The sequence below is a fragment of the Ananas comosus genome, linkage group 16, assembly GCF_001540865.1.
Source record: "Ananas comosus cultivar F153 linkage group 16, ASM154086v1, whole genome shotgun sequence".
In the NCBI taxonomy this organism is placed as follows: domain Eukaryota; kingdom Viridiplantae; phylum Streptophyta; class Magnoliopsida; order Poales; family Bromeliaceae; genus Ananas; species Ananas comosus.
The window spans coordinates 9,030,808-9,050,977 of NC_033636.1; the positions used below are offsets into that span (position 1 = coordinate 9,030,808).

The 20,170-nt window shown below is 36.4% G+C and overlaps 3 protein-coding genes across 3 annotated transcripts; all 3 read right to left on the bottom strand.

Moving 5' to 3' along the window:
* Positions 1,218-3,407, bottom strand: LOC109722252 (hydroquinone glucosyltransferase-like). The gene is made up of 3 exons (XM_020250211.1): positions 2,670-3,407; positions 2,202-2,551; positions 1,218-1,874 (listed from the first exon to the last, which is right to left on the bottom strand). The coding sequence occupies exons 1-3, from the start codon at positions 3,278-3,280 to the stop codon at positions 1,387-1,389; spliced, it is 1,449 nt and encodes a 482-aa protein (XP_020105800.1). The 5' UTR covers positions 3,281-3,407; the 3' UTR covers positions 1,218-1,386.
* Positions 7,894-11,822, bottom strand: LOC109722254 (hydroquinone glucosyltransferase-like). The gene is made up of 3 exons (XM_020250214.1): positions 11,014-11,822; positions 10,243-10,595; positions 7,894-8,453 (listed from the first exon to the last, which is right to left on the bottom strand). Exons 1-3 carry the CDS (start codon positions 11,610-11,612, stop codon positions 7,966-7,968), a joined length of 1,440 nt encoding a protein of 479 aa, XP_020105803.1. The 5' UTR covers positions 11,613-11,822; the 3' UTR covers positions 7,894-7,965.
* On the bottom strand, positions 17,854-19,850 carry LOC109722253 (hydroquinone glucosyltransferase-like). The gene is made up of 3 exons (XM_020250212.1): positions 19,168-19,850; positions 18,713-19,062; positions 17,854-18,512 (listed from the first exon to the last, which is right to left on the bottom strand). The coding sequence occupies exons 1-3, from the start codon at positions 19,776-19,778 to the stop codon at positions 18,034-18,036; spliced, it is 1,440 nt and encodes a 479-aa protein (XP_020105801.1). The 5' UTR covers positions 19,779-19,850; the 3' UTR covers positions 17,854-18,033.

A 20,170-nucleotide genomic window follows, 5' to 3' on the forward strand; every position in this document is an offset into this window, starting at 1 on the left:
CCAAAACTAAAGATTCATATATACTATAGATAATAAAGTTTAGTTTCGAGTTCTCCTTTCTTGGAGCATTGGCGGGGCCCACCCAGTTTCTCCACTCCCCTCTCTCTCCCATTACTTTTTCCTTTCTATTTTTTGTCTGCATCACGTCTAAAAATTCTTCCATGAACAAAAAGAATAATTTTTTAATAATTTATATGATAAACTAAAATCTAATCTAATAACTGCAATCTATAATATATAAAATATCTAAATACAAAATTACTGAATTTTTACTTTAATAATAAAATTTCATAAATACAATGTAAAAAAATAGTTATATATCTGATTGATTTATTTTTTATAAATAGACAGTTGTTGTGAATCTTTTATTTTTTGTAGTACGCTAATTTGTGTTCTTTTATTATTTTAATTAGGTAATACTTTATAGGTCCTAATTAAATCATTATCCTCATCCAATTTTTTAATTTATTAAAATTTAATAAAATTATTAATTTTTAGATATTTAGATGTCAAATATATATTCATATAAAAAGTATACAAGTGGTAATTTTCTTTCAGAGGAAACAAGTGGTTCATCCGTCCCAATCCATGACGTTCATAATGTTACCAACAGGGTGGAAAAAATCAAACTACTTTATGGTAATATGTAATATTTGGCTTTATTTTTTTAGAAATAAATTTAGCTGAAAATATGATTCGAAATTTAGACTTCGGGTATTAATTAACCACCAAATCCTTTACAACTTGCAGTAGGAACGGTAAGTAATATTAGAATAAAAAATGGGCTAGTATTTGATTTAGTAATTTAAATTTAACATCTTTTAGATTCTTATACTTAAAGTAAAATTAAAATATTATTAATAGCAAAAGAAAAGTATTTGCTACCTATATCATAGTTTTTTAATGCATAGAGTTAATTATTTGGCGTGATATGTGCTATTATAAATTGAATGACTACAAAGTTAACATTAAATACTTTTATTTACTATCAATAGTATTATAGATGTACTCTTTTATGCATATAATTAACAAAAAGAAAAATTAATTACACCATTTGGCCCAAACATTTGTTCTTATTTTGATTTTAGACTTAAGATTTTCTCAGTTAAATTCTTAAACTATATTATTTGTTTTGATTAAGTCCCACTCATCAAAAAGTTTAATAATTTTGATAAAATTTGTAGTAAATATAATTTTAAAATAATATGCAATTCGCATCAAATTTTAGTACAAGATTTTTATTGAAGGACCCAAGAAACGCTTGGTTACAAAATATTTTACAAAGTCGAGAGTCACAATAGAAATCTCACGATAGAGAACAATAGAAAGACACAACACCGTAGATTATTAATGCTGGTTTATTAGTAATATGTTATAAGACGTGTTTCAATCACTCGCTACGTGCTGGCTTGCTCCCTCCTTCCACTTATTGGCAACTCCCTGCAGCACCTTGTACGAGGACCCGCCCGGCGGCGCGAGTGCCCGCGACGCCGCCTCCTGCAGCTCCTTGGCGCGACGGCGCAGCGCCTTGCCCTTCTCCCCCTGCATCAATTCCTTCGCCGCCGCCGCGATCTCCTCCCTGCCGACGATGCCGTAGGGCTCTCTGGCCCGCGGCCTGATGGTGATTCCGACCGCCTCGGCGAGCAGCACGGCATTCAAGCGCTGCTCAGCGTAGAGCGGGTGCGCGATCATCGGCACGCCATGCACAGTGCTCTCCAGCGTCGAGTTCCACCCGCAGTGCGAGAAGAAGCCGCCGGTCGCGGCGTGGGCCAGCACACTGACCTGCGGCGCCCACGACAGCACCACAAAGCCCACGTCCTTTGTCCGTTCCAAGAAGCCCTCGGGAAGGTACTTCGACGGATCGTCCTTGTTTCCTAACATCATTTATAAATAAATTCATTACACTAGTCTTGACCTACTCGATCACATGTAGTCTTTATTATTAAATTTTTTAATATTCATTTCTAATAGTTAAAAAATTATTATGACAATAAAATTTTTTAATTTTAAACAGCAAAAATCGATATATCAAGTCTAACTAACAATTGAGTTCTGCAACCAACTTTGGTCCACCACAGAAATAACTTACATGCTAATTAAATTGGAGTACGACAAATTGTAAAAACTCTATACTAATAAATCAAAACTGTATATATTATAATGCCAGCACATCATCAAATTTTATAGCAATAGTTTAGTACCTGTTGTGATGAAAGCGGTGTTCTTTTCTTTGTCATTGGGACACCTGACAACCCAAAGGAAGCGCTGCCCGCTGGCCTCCAGCCCAAGTGCCATCTCCTGCATCTGCTCCGTCGAGAGGGAGCCGCCACTTCCGAAAGACACGAATAAAACCGAGTCGGCTGGCTGCCGGTCCAGCCACTCCAGGCAGCCCGACTCGTCCGTCTCGTCCGAACCGGACCGGACCATCGGACCCACCAGGTGGACCGGCGGCCTCCCTGCTTCCACTTGCTCCTCCTCTCTGATGGCTTTCAGCACCTCTGGCTCCATCTCCTCAAAGCTGTTCACCAGAATTCCGGCTGCGTCGCTGTACCTGCAAAACCACTCATTACTTCGATAATTCAATTGTATTCGAACTCAGAATCCATTATTTTATTTAAAATTATGAATTATTCTAGAAACTTACGTTACTAGAGAACGGTGTTTCTTACTTGCTCATGATCCGGATGAACGGAGCGTACATGGGGTGTGACTTCTTGCGGAAGGGGTCGGGAAAGTCCGTCCCGCGTAAGGTGACGCAGCCGGGCAGGCGGACGGGGTCGGGGAGGTCTTCGAAGTCGACGTCGATGGTCTCGTCGAGCCGGGGCAGGTGCAGCCCGAGGGTGAGCCTCGTAAGGTTGGAAGTGAAAAATATGTAGCCCGGCACGCCGAGCTCCCTCACCAGCGACAGCGTCTCGGATCCGAAAAGGTCACAGACGAAGGCGGCGGCGGGGTTTTGGAAGGAGAGGAAGGCGTCGCGAAGGAGGGGGAGGCATCGGGCGAGGAGGACGCAGAGATGGACTCCGATCGGGGAGTCGGGGGGGAGGTCGGAGAGGGAGATGTAGGGGAGGGAGACGGAGGAGACGGAGTCGGAGGGGAGGGAGGAAAGCAAGGCGGCCTGCGCGGGGGAGTCGAAGTTGGAGAAGGTGAGGAGGGTGGCGGAGAAGCCGTGGTAGGCGGCAAGCCGGACGGCGAAGTCCGCAAGTGGGATCACGTGGCCCATTCCCGGCGACGGGAGCAGGACCACGTGAGGCCGCTGGCTCTCATTCCCCTCGACAGCCATACGATTAATGTGGTAATATTTGTGTGACTGTCGTACAGTGCAGAACAGAGATACGTTTGGAGCTCTCTGCTGTCAGACTATATAAGTTTGAGTTGTGTTGTGTTTGTATTGTGGGCTGAAGATGTTGCAGGAACCTTCTCAATTTAATAATACATAAATAGAATAATAAATTTTATTTTTTTGACTATTTATTGCATCTTAGAAAGCAATATGTTACATAAGTCAAAAAGTAACAGACATGGTAGATCAACTTGATCAAATTATTATTATTATGTACAAAAATTAAAAGATGCTAACCTAATTTGTTAGGTAAGATGAATCTTATAATAATATAAAATTAAGCTTACTTCCTAAAATAAAATGTAATTTGTATGTGCATAATTACTAACGAGCAGTGCGTACATCTTTTTAATATGTTGGTACATCAAAATATTTCTCATTCTATGAACTTCTTTTCAACCAGTATTATTAAAATACTTTCCTGAACTTTTTTTTGTTTTGAGAAAGAGATAGACAAGTTACCTGCTTCATTCATTGAGAGATGTACTAAACGTACAGTATAGAAACAGTTAAGAGTTCCGAGGCAAGCCGAACAGGAAAAAACAGAAATCGGAAAAGACAAAAAACAAATGAAGGTAAAAAGGATAAAAAAGATGTTGCATGTAGGGTGATTACAGAGTTTCAGCCCAGGACTTCGTTAGTAGAACAATGCGCTCGAGAGCATGTGTGGCGTTGGGGGTCTTCGAGCGAAAAAATAAGATTGTTCCTTTCCATCCAGACAACACACCAAGTAGCCGTCATGGAGGATAGGGCCTTTAATTTTTGCTTCGTTAGTAGAACAGTGCCCTCCTAAACTTTTAATTTCAGTTGCTAAATCAACCAATTTTATTAATCCTCTTCCTCAAATAAAATTATTAATTAAATAATGATGCTAATTGATAAATTAGCCTCAAATTGCTATAATTACTTTACTTTTGTACCTACGCTTTGGGAACAAATAATATCTTTATTTATGTATACAATTGATGTTTACCTTATTTATCTATAGACACATCAACAATATCAACAAAATATATATATATATATATATATATAGAGAGAGAGAGAGAGAGAGAGAGAGAGAGAGAGAGAGAGAGAGAGTTGGACTGGGCTAGCAAAATTCTATTGTTGCTACCAGTTTTTTAGCCTTTGGATTAACTCTTTTCATTATTTCCAACTATTAGATTAAATACTATAACCCAGTGGGGACCACTCAACCCTAAGGAGACCGTTCAACTCTAATCGACTAATATCATCTCGATCCTACAATTTTTCATCCAACCGTTAAAACTTGATAGCAAAAATAACGTTTTACTATTAATAGTATTCCAGCCTAATTATATATATATATATATATATATTAGGCATTCAAAATATTTTTCTAAAAAAATATTAGAAAAGATGGATTAAATACCTTACATCCGATTTAGATTTATGACCTTCTATCATAATATGGTGGGCATACATGTTACTAATTAATTAGTAATTACTCTGCCGAATACATTTTGATCCTGTTCCAACTTTGTTTTGTATCTTTCCTCATTTTGTAGTTGATTAATTACCTTATATTCCAATAATTACTTTTCTCCTCCCATTTTGCTCATGTTTTATGTTGGGGTCTAAAAAAGATTCTACGTGTTATATTAATATATATTATTGTTGGAAATAATAATCCAAACTTAATAAAAATATAGTTATAGATAAGTTTAAGTCTTTATTTGATTATAATTAAGAGTTGTAGTTATCCAAAGTAAAATTGGATTTATCATCTGTTATGATTTGATGGCTATATATAGTTTTTTTTTTTTTTAAGAGATAGGTAGCACGCTACCCTCGTTTATTTCATTTAGAAATAACTTAGCTGGAAATGTGAATCAACTAGGATTCGAACTTGGGTTTCGGGTACTAACCACCAAGCCCTTTGCCACTTGCTCTAGGGACGGTCGATGATGGCTATATATAGTTACGCATAGGTTAATTAGATGAATAAGTCACAGTAGACATGGCTGCATAGGATGTAATTAATTACTTTTTATTAATAAAGCATTAGTTTAGTTATCTTCTTCCTCCTTCAATATTTCTTCTCTATATTATTTGTTCTATTTCAGATTTTGGATTATATAATCGGTATCTGGACAAGTATCGATCCCAACAATTGGTATCAGAGTAAATCATGCCTCCAATAAGTGGTATCAGAGCCAAAAGGTACCATGCGACTTACAAACCAGATGACAGCATATTCGAAAAGAATATAGGTTCAATGTACCGGATAGCTACGTCAAAGATAAGTGACTCATAGTTGATCGAAGAAGGTGACGTTCAGGAAAAACCAAAGTGAAGGAATCGCTTTGAAAAAGTTGGCCTTTGCCCAAACGACAGCAGATGATTGTGACGTTTGACGAAAAGAGAGCGAGGAAAGCCCCTGAAGAGATCTAAGAAGACTTGACCAGATAGCCAGAAGGGCTAGACAAGCTATCCGAAATACAGAAAATTCTGTGAGATATCAATGAACTAAGAATGTTATCCAAACAGAAAGGTACAAATCTAAACTTATTTTTCAGATTTTCAAGTTTCGTTATAGATTTAGATAATTGGTTTATTCAACCGAATCTACCAAAGTTCGATGGAACAAACTTTAAACGATAGAAAATCATCATTCGATATTTTTTAGAATCCCAAGATTTATGAAACGTAGTGGAGAATAGAAATTATGAAAAAGATTTTGGTAAAAAAGAATTTTAAAAAAGAGATCGAGAAGTTCTATTATATATTTTTCAAACTGTTAATCTATCGTTGGTTGAAAAAATTCCAACGATAAAGACGGCATTGCAGGAAGAGAATGAAATTTAAGAAGAAGAAAAAATTCAACTCAATGGTGAAGTTATAGGAACCCAATTTGCAAAGAAATTTTGAAAGAAAAGTTTGATCCAAATCATAAAAAAGATCAAATCCGTAAAAAGTATGTTGATGATCAAAACGGTACAACGTAGGCTGACGAGAAAATTCACAATGATAATATAATTGAAAAAATTTCTGTCGATAAAATAATTACACATCAAATCAAAGAAGTTGATTCTTTTTATAACGTGAATGAAGAAAAAAAAATAGCAACGCAAATATAAAATTAAAAGTACAGATTTTTGGTACGATGCAAGACGCAAACATTGAAACCAGAGAACCAAAAATATCAAATTCATATATTTGCAGGAACTCGCAAATCTTTAAGGATGATGTGAATAATCAGTATTACAGCTAGCAAAAATTTCGTGCATGGCAACATCATAGGACAGGCGTCATGCTGCACAACTTGAACACGACGATAACAACAGCGACAGAGATTGCAAAATCAAAATGCGCGTTTCACGGAGTTCGTGATTCGAAGATGAAGTTTGGATTAAGGAAAGATGTTGGAAATAATAATCCAAACTTAATTAAAATATAGTTATAGATAAGTTTAAGTCTTTTATTTGATTATGATTAAGATTTGTTGTTATCCATAGTAAAATTGGATTTATCATCTGTTATGATTTGATGGCTATATATAATTACGTATGGTTAATTAGATGAATAAGTCACAGTAGACATAACTGCATAGGATGTAATTAATTGGTTTTTATTAATAAAGTATTATTTTATTTTATTCCTCCTTCAATATCTCTTCTCTGTATTATTTGTTCTATTTTAGATTTGGGCCTATATAGTCGGTATCAAAACAAGTACCGATCCCAACAATTGGTATCCGAGCAAATCACGCCTCCAACAATTATAGTATAGTATAAGGTATTAAATGAACTTGATCCAATCACTAATTTTTAAAAAAAAAATATTCAAAGTTACTTAAAAAAAAATTATTTCTCCCATCAATTATTAATTAATGTGTTAGGTGGAAGATCTGCTATATTGCTGATAATTAGAAATTATTACTTAAGCATCTGACTAGAATCTACAATTATTTGTAAATTTTGGTTAGTGCTGTAAATTGGTTTTTGTAGTCTTGTTTACAATACAAAAAAGGAAAAAAAAAAAAATTATTTATTTTGATACGAGGAAACTAAAATATAATATGCATAAAAGTTTAGATAAAACTTTGATTTGTTTGAGGAAAATAATTAATAAACGTAATGGAGAGTTACGGTATAAGTACTGTTCCCAATTTGATCTACTTCTATTTCTGTATTCAGCTATATTTATTTTTGATAAATTTCTTAATTTTTGTGCACGTATAGAAATAAATGAATATTCTAATTTTATATTTTGTTTTGAATAATTAGAAAAAAAATTAAAAGGTTTTAAAAGAATATGTTATCAAACAGTAATGCATGTTATAACCAGAGAAACGCTAACGCTACACTCCAAATGAGATGGTAATTTTAGCCCAAATATCTATTTTTTTTATTTTGATTTCAAACTTTTAGATTTCTTCAATTGAACTTTTTAGATATATTATTTATTTCGATTAAGTCCCACAATCAAAAGGTTTAATAATTTTCATAAAATTTGTAGCAAATTAATATGATTTAGAAATGATGCGGTAATTTTCATCTTTAAATACAAAAAATCTTACTAGATTGAAAAAAAAAAGGATAAATTATTAATATTTTTAATTATTAATACTCAATTATTAATAATATTTCATAAGACGTGTTTCAAGTACTTGCTACGCGCCGGCTCGCCCCCTCCTTCCACTTATTGGCAACTCCCTGCAGCGCCTTGTATGAGGACCCCTCCGGCGGCGCGAGCGCCCGCGCTGCCGCCTCCTGCAGCTCCTTGGCGCGACGGTGCAGCGCCTTGCCCTTCTCCCCCTGCATCAATTCCTTCGCCGCCGCCGCGATCTCCTCCCTGCCGACGACGCCGTAGGGCTCCCTCGCCTGCGGCTGGATGGCGATTCCGACCGCCTCGGCGAGCAGGATGGCATTCGTGTACTGCTCGGCGTAGAGCGGGTGCGCGATCATCGGCACGCCGTGCACGGCGCTCTCCAGCGTCGAGTTCCAGCCGCAGTGCGAGAAGAAGCCGCCGGTCGCGGCATGGGCCAGCACCCTGACCTGCGGCGCCCACGACGGCACCACGCGGCCCACGTCCTTGGTCCGTTCCAAGAAGCCGTCCGGAAGGTAGTTCGAAGGGTCATCCTTGCTTCCTGGCATCATTCCTAAATTCATTACATTACATCATTAATCTTTTCTTACTCCATCATACGTAGTCTTTATTGTTATTACTATTATTATTATTATTTTAAATAATTAAAATTTTTAGAAAATAAAATTTTCTATTTTAATCCGTAAAAAGTGTACTGAACTTTCGAACTGGCTTGGTAGGAAGTACTAGAAACTCCTTAAATAATTATTTGAATGCTGATCTGTGAATGAAATAACTTACAAATTAAATAGATGTGATAGGCATCTATTTAGGAGGGATTATAAATTAAAATTCTTTACTAATAATTCAAATTCAAAAACTTAAATCTTCAGCACAGTGTCTACAATGTAAATCAAAGCTAAAAATTATACCAAGACCTTAGAAATTATACTATAATATCAGCACATTATCAACTTTTAGAGCATGCTTAAATCACAATTTGTATTAGTATTTGGATAATTCTTCATATTTTTTTGTTAAAATAATTAAAATTATTATCATTCAATTCAAGTTAAATAGTTGTGAGAGGCCCTGCTTGGATATTTTTGAAAACGTAGCATAATTAAACTATACTACACTAGCAGAAAAATTATCCTGTGAAACATTTGGAAGAAAAACAAAATAACGTAATTTTTGAAGTATAGTTAAACTATACTTCAAAAAATAGAGTAAAATTGTAATTCACTCTAACCAAAAAAAAATAATTTTACTATTCTTGGGCTCCCTTACCCTAAAAATGTATCAAATTTTAATTTTAAATTTCAACCTAGATTTTAAATTTTAAGTTTTAAATTTTAAAAATTTAAATTTATTTTAATTTTAAAATTTTAAATTTTAAATTTTAAATAGAATTTTAAATTTTAAATTCTGAATTTTTACTTTTAATTTTAAATTTTAGAAAAATTTTATGAAATTGCACAATGTGCATTCAAAGAATTTAAAAATTGAATTCGTGAAATCTTTTAGAGTTATAAAATGTTCTATTNATTAAATAGATGTGATAGACATCTATTTAGGAGGGATTATAAATTAAAATTCTTTACTAATAATTCAAATTCAAAAAGTTAAATCTTCAGCACAGTGTGTCTACAATGTAAATCAAAGCTAAAAATTATACCAAGACCTTAGAAATTATACTATAATATCAGCACATTATCAACTTTTAGAGCATGCTTAAATCACAATTTGTATTAGTATTTGGATAATTCTTTATTTTCTTTGTTAAAATAATTAAAATTATTACCATTCAATTCAAGTTAAATAACTATGAACGTAGCATAATTAAACTATACTACACTAGCAGAAAAATTATCCTGTGAAACGTTTGGAAGAAAAAAAAAAATAACGTAATTTTTGAAGTATAGTTAAACTATACTTCAAAAAATAGAGTAAAATTGTAATTCACTCTAACCAAAAAAAAAATAATTTTACCATTCTTGGGTTCCCTTACCTCAAAAATGTATCAAATTTTAATTTTAAATTTCAACCTAGATTTTAAAGTTTAAAATTTTAAAGTTTAAAATTTTAAATTTTAAATAGAAATTTGAATTTTAAATTTTAAATTCTGAATTTTTACTTTTAATTTTAAATTTTAGAAAAATTTTATAAAATTGCACAATGTGCATTCAAAGAATTTAAAAATTAAATTCGTGAAATCTTTTAGAGTTATAAAATTTTTTATTTTATTTAGACCAAAACTATAACTTACAAATTTTACTAAATTTGTTTTATTGTGCAGCCAAACAGTTCCAAAATAAAAGAAAAGCAATTAGCTAGGAATCTTCTGGTACCGGAGGTGAAGAAGGCAGCACTCGTTTCGCTGTCAGTGGGGCACCTGACGACCCAGAGAAAGCGCTGCCCGCTGGCCTCCAGCCCGAGCGCCATCTCCTGCAGCTGCTCGGTCGAGATGGTCCCACCACTCCCCAGAGACACAAATAAAACCGAGCCGGCCGGCTGCCGGTCCAGCCACTCCAGGCAGCCCGACTCGTCCTCCTCGTCTGACCCGGCGGACCGGACCGTCGGACCCACCAGGTGGACCGGCGGCCTCCCTGCTTCCACTTGCTCCTCCTCTATGATGGCTTTCACCGCCTCCGGCTCCATCTCCTCGAAGCTGTTCACCAGAATCCCGGCCGCCTCGCTGTATCTGTGCGAAACAACCGTTTACTTTAAAAAATTATACTGACCACGTTCCAACTCAGTGTTTACTATATTATTATTTAAAATAATGAGTCCGGCTACTATGCTATTAATAGCACAAAATACTTGGTGCTACCAAATTTTCCGCCGTTAGATCTACCCTTGTAATCATTTTCACTCGTTAGATCATACTATTCAACCAACCACTCACTCAATTCTATGGAGCCCATATCATCCTAACCACATCTCTTAATCTAATGACTAAAAATTTAATAGTACCAGTGACTTAGTGTTATTCATAGCACAGTAGCATAGTTCTAAAATAATTAATAATTATTTTAAAAACTTAAGCTACTGGATAAACATATACTTAATAAAAGGATAAGGTGTCAGAGAACAGATTTTTTTTTTTTTTTTTTTATTACTTGCGCAGGGTCTGTATGAGCGGAGCGTGCTCGGGGTGTGACTTCTTGCGGAAGGGGTCGGGGAAGTCCGTCCCGCGTATGGCGACGCAGCCGGGCAGGCGGACGGGGTCGGGGAGGTCTTCGAAGTCGACGTCGGTGGTCTCGTCGAGCCGGGGCAGGTGCAGCGCGAGGGTGAGCATCGTGAGGTTGGAAGGGTAAAATATGTAGCCCGGCACGCCGAGCTCCCGCACCAGCGACAGCGTCTCGGATCCGTAAAGGCCGCAGACGAAGGCGGCGGCGGGGTTTCGGAAGGAGAGGAAGGCGTCGCGGAGGAGGGGGAGGCATCGGGCGAGGAGGGCGCAGAGGTGGACTTCGATCGGGGAGTCGGGGGGGAGGTCGGAGAGGGAGATGGAGGGGAGGGAGACGGAGGTGACGGAGCCGGAGGGGAGGGAGGCGAGGAAGGCGGCCTGCGCCGGGGAGTCGAAGTTGGAGAAGGTGAGGAGGGTGGCGGAGAAGCCGTGGGCGGCGAGGCGAACGGCAAAGTCCGCCAGCGGGATCACGTGGCCTATTCCCGGCGCCGAGAGCAGGACCACGTGAGGTCGCCGGCTTTCAGCATTCATATAATTAATGTGGTAATATTTGTTTGGACTGTCGTGCAGTACAAAATAGAGATATAGATATGTATCAACAGAAAAAGGGGAGTTTGAGTTGTGTTGTGTTTGTAAGATTTTGCAGAAAGCTTCTCATCAATTACGGGAAAAAAGTGTGGGCGATGTTCTCTGGTCAGTCGTCTTTGGCTCCATGCGTTGTGGATGTGTTTGGTGGTGCATTTCTTTCCCAATTTAATAATACATAAATAGAATAGTAAATTTTATTTTTTTGAATATTTATAGCATTTTAGAAAGCAATATGTTACATAAGTCAAAAAGTATCAAACACAGCTGGTCAGAGTTGGTGCTGAACTGCAACTCTTGAGGAAAAAGACAAGTGCGAAATTATATAAAAAAACCTTAATATTTATTGAGGATCTGTCTTTTCTTTTAAAAAAAATGTAGAAGAGACAAATGAAATCCTCAGCAATCAGAGCAAGTGGTCAAACAAGCCATTTTGATGGCACAGCAAATCTATTCAGTCGACCGAATCAATATGATGAACTTCTAAAATTAATAAAGCAATTAATTTTTAAATTTAGAAGTCATTGATTATCACTTTTTTAATAAGTGTATATTGCAATCTACATTAATTTAGTTGATTGTAATATAAAAATAGTATTGTAATATTATGATCGTTGATGCGCCAAAAATTATAATATTACATCATTTTTATTTTAGCAGTATATTAATATTTAGTTAGATAAATTTAGGTACCGGACTTGGCTACTTGGTTTGTACTTAATTCCATACCATTTGTTTGTTTGTTTGTTTTTTTTTTTGGAATGTTACTTCATCCCCTCTTTTGATGTTGACTATTGTCAATTTGGCTTAAATTAGCGTGCCATATCACTAAGAGAATCTTATTGAAGAAACAATGGTCACATATGACGTAATTATAGTCAAAACAAAAAAGCTTTTATATTCTTAGGAAATTACTTATGTAATATTCGAATTACCATCCAAAAGGAAAAGAAAAATTAACCACACATTTTTCTGGTCCAAGTGGCTTGACATTTTCAAATATAGTTTCCAAATTTATTTACTTTATAAAAAATATTTACGCGTAATAAGTTGACCTGAGAAACAAACTAATCATTGAGTATACTAACATTCTTGCGAAATTAATACAAATGACACACGAAATTAACAGATAGCACGATGCATACTAAACAAACTATTAATATAAATGACACGCGAAATTAACAGGTGATACAATGCATACTATGAAAAAAATTAATTCGACAAAAAATTATAATTGATAAAAACAATTATTCACAAAAATATAGATTTGATACTTTGTTTACTTTTACGCAGCACAAGAAAATAAATAGATAAACCTAAGTAATAGATAAACCTAGTTATCCAAAAGCCGACCAAGAGGTAGGGAAGTTCCAGTCCCCTATACAAACTTAAATTTGGGACTCTGTACGCTTGTATGGGTTTATTGTATAACGGCGTGTTTGGTAAAATGGATCGACACTTCAGTAAAGCCACGAGTTCCGTCTGTATGGCAGAGCTCGACTTTGAGTTCGCATAGAGCGCGAACTTGTTGATTTGTGAGACGAATTCGCACGTGCAGGCGGAGTAGGCCCCATGGAAGTCGAGCTCTGTCGTTTCGTCCAAACGTTGGCGAATTTCTGTTACGAGAACTATGCCACTTCGACCTCGAATGTGATCAAAACAAATACACTCTAAGTTGTTTTTTTTTTAGAGAGAGAGAAAAATAGCATACTATCTGTTCCGTTTATTTCTTTTAAAATAAAAAAATAAATTTAGCTGAAAATGTGAAATAATTAGATTTCGAACTTACAATCTCAAGTATCAACCACTAAATTTTTCACCACTTGCAATATGGCCAGAGGTCAGTACACTCTTAAGTTGTGGAAAGGATTGTTTGTGCCACTCATAGACACACAAAAAAAAGGATTAAGGGATATTTTCGGTCGGGCCGGACTTTCGAGAGCGACACCCGAACCCGGCTTGTTTATGTTTCGAGCGGGGCTTTGGGCTGGGCTGAGGCTCCAACAGCCCAGCTCAAGCCCACCCGTTAAGCTCCAAACTCGGACTTTCTTAATTTTCTTGTTATTTTCAAAAAAGAAAAAAAAAACCATCTACTTACCCTATCAGAAATCAAATTTGATTTTAAAATAATTGAACTATACTTTGCAGATAGGAGTTTGTATGTAGCACTGGACAATTAATTTCTGACAAAGTTAGAGTACATTTAGACTATGCAAATCCAGTGATATTTTTCCTCCTGTTTTGTCCGTTGATAAGATTCTTGTACCCTTCAATTTTGGCTTTTACCTATCTTATCTTATCAATACCAATATATTAAAGTGACGGACCGTCCCTATCGTAAGTGGCAAAAGATTTGGTGGTTGGTATTCAAGATTTCAAGTTCGAATCTGTCTTGATTTATATTTTCAGATAAATTTATTTTAAATAAAGTAAACAAAATGAATAACATTCTACCTATCTCTCTCTCTCTCTCAAAAAAAAAAAAAAAAAGGCATTACAGGGCTACATACATGAAAGGATAATCCAAACCATGTGAACAGCAGAGGCCCTCCTCGCTCCCCCCTCTCTCAGGTGGGTCACACTTTTTTTTTTTTCCCCCCCCCTCTCTCTCTCTCCTCTCATCTCTCTCTCTCTCTCTCTCTCTCTCGTCTCTCTCTCTTCTCTCTCTCTCTCTCTCTCTAGAGATGTCAACGGTCGGATTCGGGCGAATTTTTAAAACCCGAACCCGAACCCGACTCCAAAAACCCGAGACCCGAACCGACGGATTTTAAAATTCATATCCAAACCCGAACCCGACCAAAATCGAAACCTGAACCCGAACCCGAAAATTTGAACCTGAAATAATTATTTCTTTTTTCAATATTTCAAAATATATTATATTAAATTTAAATTTTTAAAATACAAATTCAAATATAACATCAATTTTTTATATATATATTATATATAATGCAAAATAAATTCGGGTTCGGGTCGGGTTCGGGTCGGGTTCGGGTTCGGGTCGGGTACAATCAAAATCCATATCCGAATTCATATCCGTTAGATTTCTATTTTTGATTTCTATATTCGAATCCATATCCATATCCATCAGATATATCCGGGTTCGGGTTCGGATAAAATTTCGGGTATCCATACCCATTGACATCCCTACTTCCTTCACCCTTTCTTTTTCTTTTTTTTTTCTCTCAACATTTTTTGTTTACTTTTGCCTATATTACGTGTAAAATTTTATCGCATAAACCAATTCTATTTTTTAATTGTCAATATAACAAAATTAAAATTTTATACGGTATAAAAAAATTGCACACCGAGTGTATAAGACATGCTCATATACAATTTATAATTTGAATTTTTTATTTTTGCCTATATCAAGTGTAAAATTTTAGCGCATGGAGCAATTCGATCTATTTTTTAATAGCCTTCTCAAGGGTGAGGCCCACTTTTTTTTTCTCTCTGTCACACCCTATACTTTTTTTCTTTTTTTTTTTTTCCTCTCAACACCTTTTCTTTTTTTTTTATACCAAATTTAAAATTTTATTGTATGGATCAATCCTATTTTTTAATAGTCGATAGTTTACGGCAGCCACCTCAAATAAAGAGGTGGGCTCACTCCACTACTCTCTCTCTCTCTCTCTCTCTCTCTCTCTCTTACACACACACACACACACATACACACACTATACAATTTTTTTTTTTTTCTCCCAACACTCTTTCCTTTTTCTTTTTTTTTTTGCCTACGCCAAGTGTTAAAAAAATTATACACCGAGTGTATAAGACATGCATATGTATTATATAAGATAAAGTTTAGCTTTCTATCTATCTAGCTATATCCATACACCCTACATACTATACACCCTACACCCCTACAACCGTATAATCCTGTTTTTTAATAGTAGGTATAATAAAATTAAAATTTCATACTGTATAAAACAAGTTGTACATCGAGTGTATAAAACATGATCGTATACACACATGCTTTTGACAGTATCAAAGAGAACCTATATATTTTGGGTTAAAATTTTTTTGTACGTATAAAAATGCATATATTTGATTTAAAAATATACAATAAATGAAATAACTAGGAAACAGAATCTGGTCGAATACTTTGTCATAATAAAAGTAGATTATACATGCATGAAAGTTGTGTGTATTCGGTAGTTTGTACAGGATAACAAAAAAGGACCCTCATATTTCTGGTAAAAATACTCTATTTTTTAATAGTCGATATAAAAAATTAAAATTTTATACGGTGTAAAAAAATTATACACAAAGTGTATAAGACATGCTCATATACAATCTATAATTTAAATTTTTTTTATATTTTTGCCTAAATCAAGTGTAAAATTTTAATATATATATCAATAATTTTTTTTAATAATCTCTTCAAGCAAAGAGGTGGGGCCCACTTTTTTTTCTCCCAATTACCCCACATCCCTTATTTTATTTTATTTTCTCTCAACACCTTTTTTTTTATTTTTTCCTACACCTAGTGTAAAAAATAGGGTTGATCCATGTGCTAAAATTTTACATTTAGTGTAGGCAAAAATAAAAAAGAATTCAAATTATAGATTGTATATGAACATATCTTATACACTCGGTGTACAACTTTTTTTACATCGTATAAAATTTTAATTTTGTTATATCGACTATTAAAAAATAGAGTTGGTCCATGTGATAAAATTTTACACTTGATGTAGGAAAAAAATAAAAATAAAAGGTGTTGAGCAAAAAAAAATTTAAAAAAAGAGGTGTAGGGAGAGAGAGAGAGAGAGAGTGAGAGAGAGAGAAAAAAAAGGCATATTTTTCAATAATTAATATGACAAAATTAAAATTTCATCTGATAAATACAATCTATAATATAAAAAAATCTAGATACGAAAATTAATAGATTTGTATCTCTATAATAAAACTTCATAAATATTGTGTAAAAAAAATTATAGATTCGGTTCGGTGTATAAGACATTCTTACACATTCTTCAATTTGACTTTGACTTGACATAAATAAAGTTTAGTTTTGAGCTCTCCTTGGAGCATTGGTGGGGCCCACCCACTTTCTCCACTCCCCTCTCAACCATTACCTTTTTCTTTCTTTCTTTTTTTGTTTGCATCATGTCTAAAAATTCTTGCATGAACAAAAAAAATAAATTTTTAATAATTTATATAATAAACTAAAATCTAACTTAATAACTGCAATCTATAATCTATAAAAAGTGTAAATACAAAAATTACTGAATTTTACTTTTATAATAAAATTTTATAAATACAATGTAAAAAATTGGTTATATATCTGGTTGATTTATTTTTTTATAAATAGACAGTTATTGTGAATCTTTTGTTTTTTGGTAGTACGCTATTTTGTGTTCTCTTACTGTTTTAATTAAGTAATACTTTATAGGTCCTAATCAAATCATTATTCTCATCAAATTTTTTTAATTTATTAAAATTTAATAAAATTATTAATTTTTAGATCTTTACATGTCAAATATATTCCTGTAAAAAATATACAGGTAGCATTTTTCTTTTTAGAGAAAAACAGTGGTTCATCTGTCCCAATCCATGACAATCATGATGTTACCAATACAGTGGAAAAAATCAAACTACTTTATGGTAGTAGGCAATATTTTACTTTGTTTTTTTTAAAAAATAAATTTAGATGAAAATGTGGTTCAAAATTAGGATTTCGGGTATTAATCATCAAACTCTTTACAACTTGCAGTATGAACGGTAGGTAATATTAGAATAAAAAATGGGCTAGTATTTGATTTAGTAATTTAAATTTAACATCTTTTAGATTCTTATACTTAAAAGTAAAATTAAAATACTATTAATAGCAAAAGAAAAGTATTTGCTACCTATATTATAGTTTTTGAATGCATAGAGTTTATTATTTGGCACAATATATGCTATTATAAATTGAAGGACTACAAAGTTAATATTAAATACTTTTATATACTATCAATAGTATTATAGATAAACTCTTTTATGCATAGAATTAAAAAAAGAAAAAATCAATTATACCATTCCATTTGGCCCAAATATTTATTTTTATTTTGATTTTAGACTTAAGATTTTCTCAATTAAATTCTTAAGCTATATTATTTGTTTCGATTAAGTACCACTCATCAAAAAGTTCAATAATTTTGATAAAATTTATAGCAAAATTGATTTAGAAATAATGTGGCAATTCTCGTCAGATTTTAATACAAGACTTTATTGAAGGACCCAGGAGGCATTGGTAACTTAATTACAAAATATTTTACGAAATCGAGAGTTAAAATAATAAGCTTACGAATAGAGAGCGATATAAAGACACAGCATTATTAATACTGATTCATTAATAATATTTTATAAAACGTGTTTCAAGCTTTTGCTACGCGCTCTGACTAGCTCCCTCCTTCCACTTATTGGCAAGTCCCTGCAGCGACTTGTACGAGGACCCGCCCGGCGGCGCGAGCGCCCGCGACGCCGCCTCCTGCAGCTCCTTGGCGCGACGGTGCAGCGCCTTGCCCTTCTCCCCCTGCATCAATTCCTTCGCCGCCGCCGCGATCTCCTCCCTGCCGACGACGCCGTATGGCTCCCTCGCCTGCGGCTGTATGGCGATTCCGACCGCCTCGGCGAGCAGGATGGCATTCAAGCGCTGCTCGGCGTAGAGCGGGTGCGCGATCATCGGCACGCCGTGCACGGTGCTCTCCAGCGCCGAGTTCCAGCCGCAGTGCGAGAAGAAGCCGCCGGTCGCAGCATGGGCCAGCACCCTGACCTGCGGCGCCCACGACGGCACCACGCGGCCCACGTCCTTTGTCCGTTCCAAGAAGCCCTCGGGAAGGTAATTCGACGGATCGTCCTTGTTTCCTAACATCATTTATAAACAGTAAAATGCGACAAATCAAGTATAGCAACTGAGTTCTCCAACCAACTTTGGCCTATGAAAGAAATAACTTACGCACTAAATCGATGTGCGAAGAATTGTAAAAACTCTATACTAATAAATCAAAATTATATATATTATAATATCGGCACATCATCAAATTTTATAGCAAATAGCTTAGTACCTGATGTGAAGAAGGCGGCGTTCTTTTCTTTGTCACTCGGACACCTGACAACCCAAAGGAAGCGCTGCCCGCTGGCCTCCAGCCCGAGTGCCATCTCCTGCATCTGCTCCGTCGAGAGGGAGCCGCCACTTCCGAAAGACACGAATAAAACCGAGTCGGCCGGCTGCCGGTCCAGCCACTCCAGGCAGCCCGACTCGTCCGCCTCGTCCGAACCGGACCGGACCATCGGACCCACCAGGTGGACCGGCGGCCTCCCTGCTTCCGCTTGCTCCTCCTCTCTGATGGCTTTCAGCACCTCCTGCTCCATCTCCTCGAAGCTGTTCACCAGGATCCCCGCCGCGTCGCTGTAACTGCAAAACAAATCGTTACTTTGACAACTCAATTGTATTCGAACTAAGAATCTACTATTTTATTTAAAATTATCAATTATTTTAGAAACGTACGATGTTTCTTACCTGCTCATGATCCGGATGACCGGAGCGTAGGCGGGATGTGACTTCTTGCGCAAGGGGTCGGGGAAGTCCGTCCCGCGTATGGCGACGCAGCCGGGCAGGCGGACGGGGTCGGGGAGGTCTTCGAAGTCGACGTCGGTGGTCTCGTCGAGCCGGGGCAGGCGCAGCGCGAGGGTGAGCATCGTAAGGTTGGAAGGGTAAAATATGTAGCCCGGCACTCCGAGCTCCCGCACCAGCGACAGCGTCACGGCCCCAAAAAGGTCACAGACGAAGGCGGCGGCGGGGTTTCGGAAGGAGAGGAAGGCGTCGCGGAGGAGGGGGAGGCATCGAGCGGGGAGGGCGCAGAGGTGGGCTTCGATCGGGGAGTCGGGGGGGAGGTCGGAGAGGGAGATGGAGGGGAGGGAGACGGAGGTGACGGAGTCGGAGGGGAGGGAGGCGAGGAAGGCGGCCTGCGCTGGGGAGTCGAAGTTGGAGAAGGTGAGTAGGGTGGCGGAGAAGCCGTGGGCGGCGGTGAGCCGGACGGCGAAGTCCGCCAGCGGGATCACATGGCCCATCCCCGGCGTCGGGAGCAAAACCACATGCGGCCGCCGGCTCTCCTTCCCCTCGACAGCCATATAATTAATATCGTAATATTTGTTTGGACTGTCGTGCAGTATAAAACAGAGATACAGATATATTCGTGAGAAGGGAAGTCTGAGTTGTGTTGTGTTTGTAAAATTTGTCAGGAAGCTTCTCATGAATTAAGGGAAAAAAAAGTGTGGGCCATGTTCTCAGGTCGGTCGTCTTTGGCTCCATGTGTTGTGGACGTGTTTGGTTATGTCTTCCTTTCCAATTTAATAAGACATAAATAGAATATAGTAAATTTTAACTTTTTTTAATAGTTATAGCATTTTAGAAAGCAATTTGTTACATAAGTCATAAAGTAACAAACACAGTACATGAACTTGATCAAATTATTATTACGTACAATAATTAATAGATGCTAACCTAATTATTTAGATAAGAT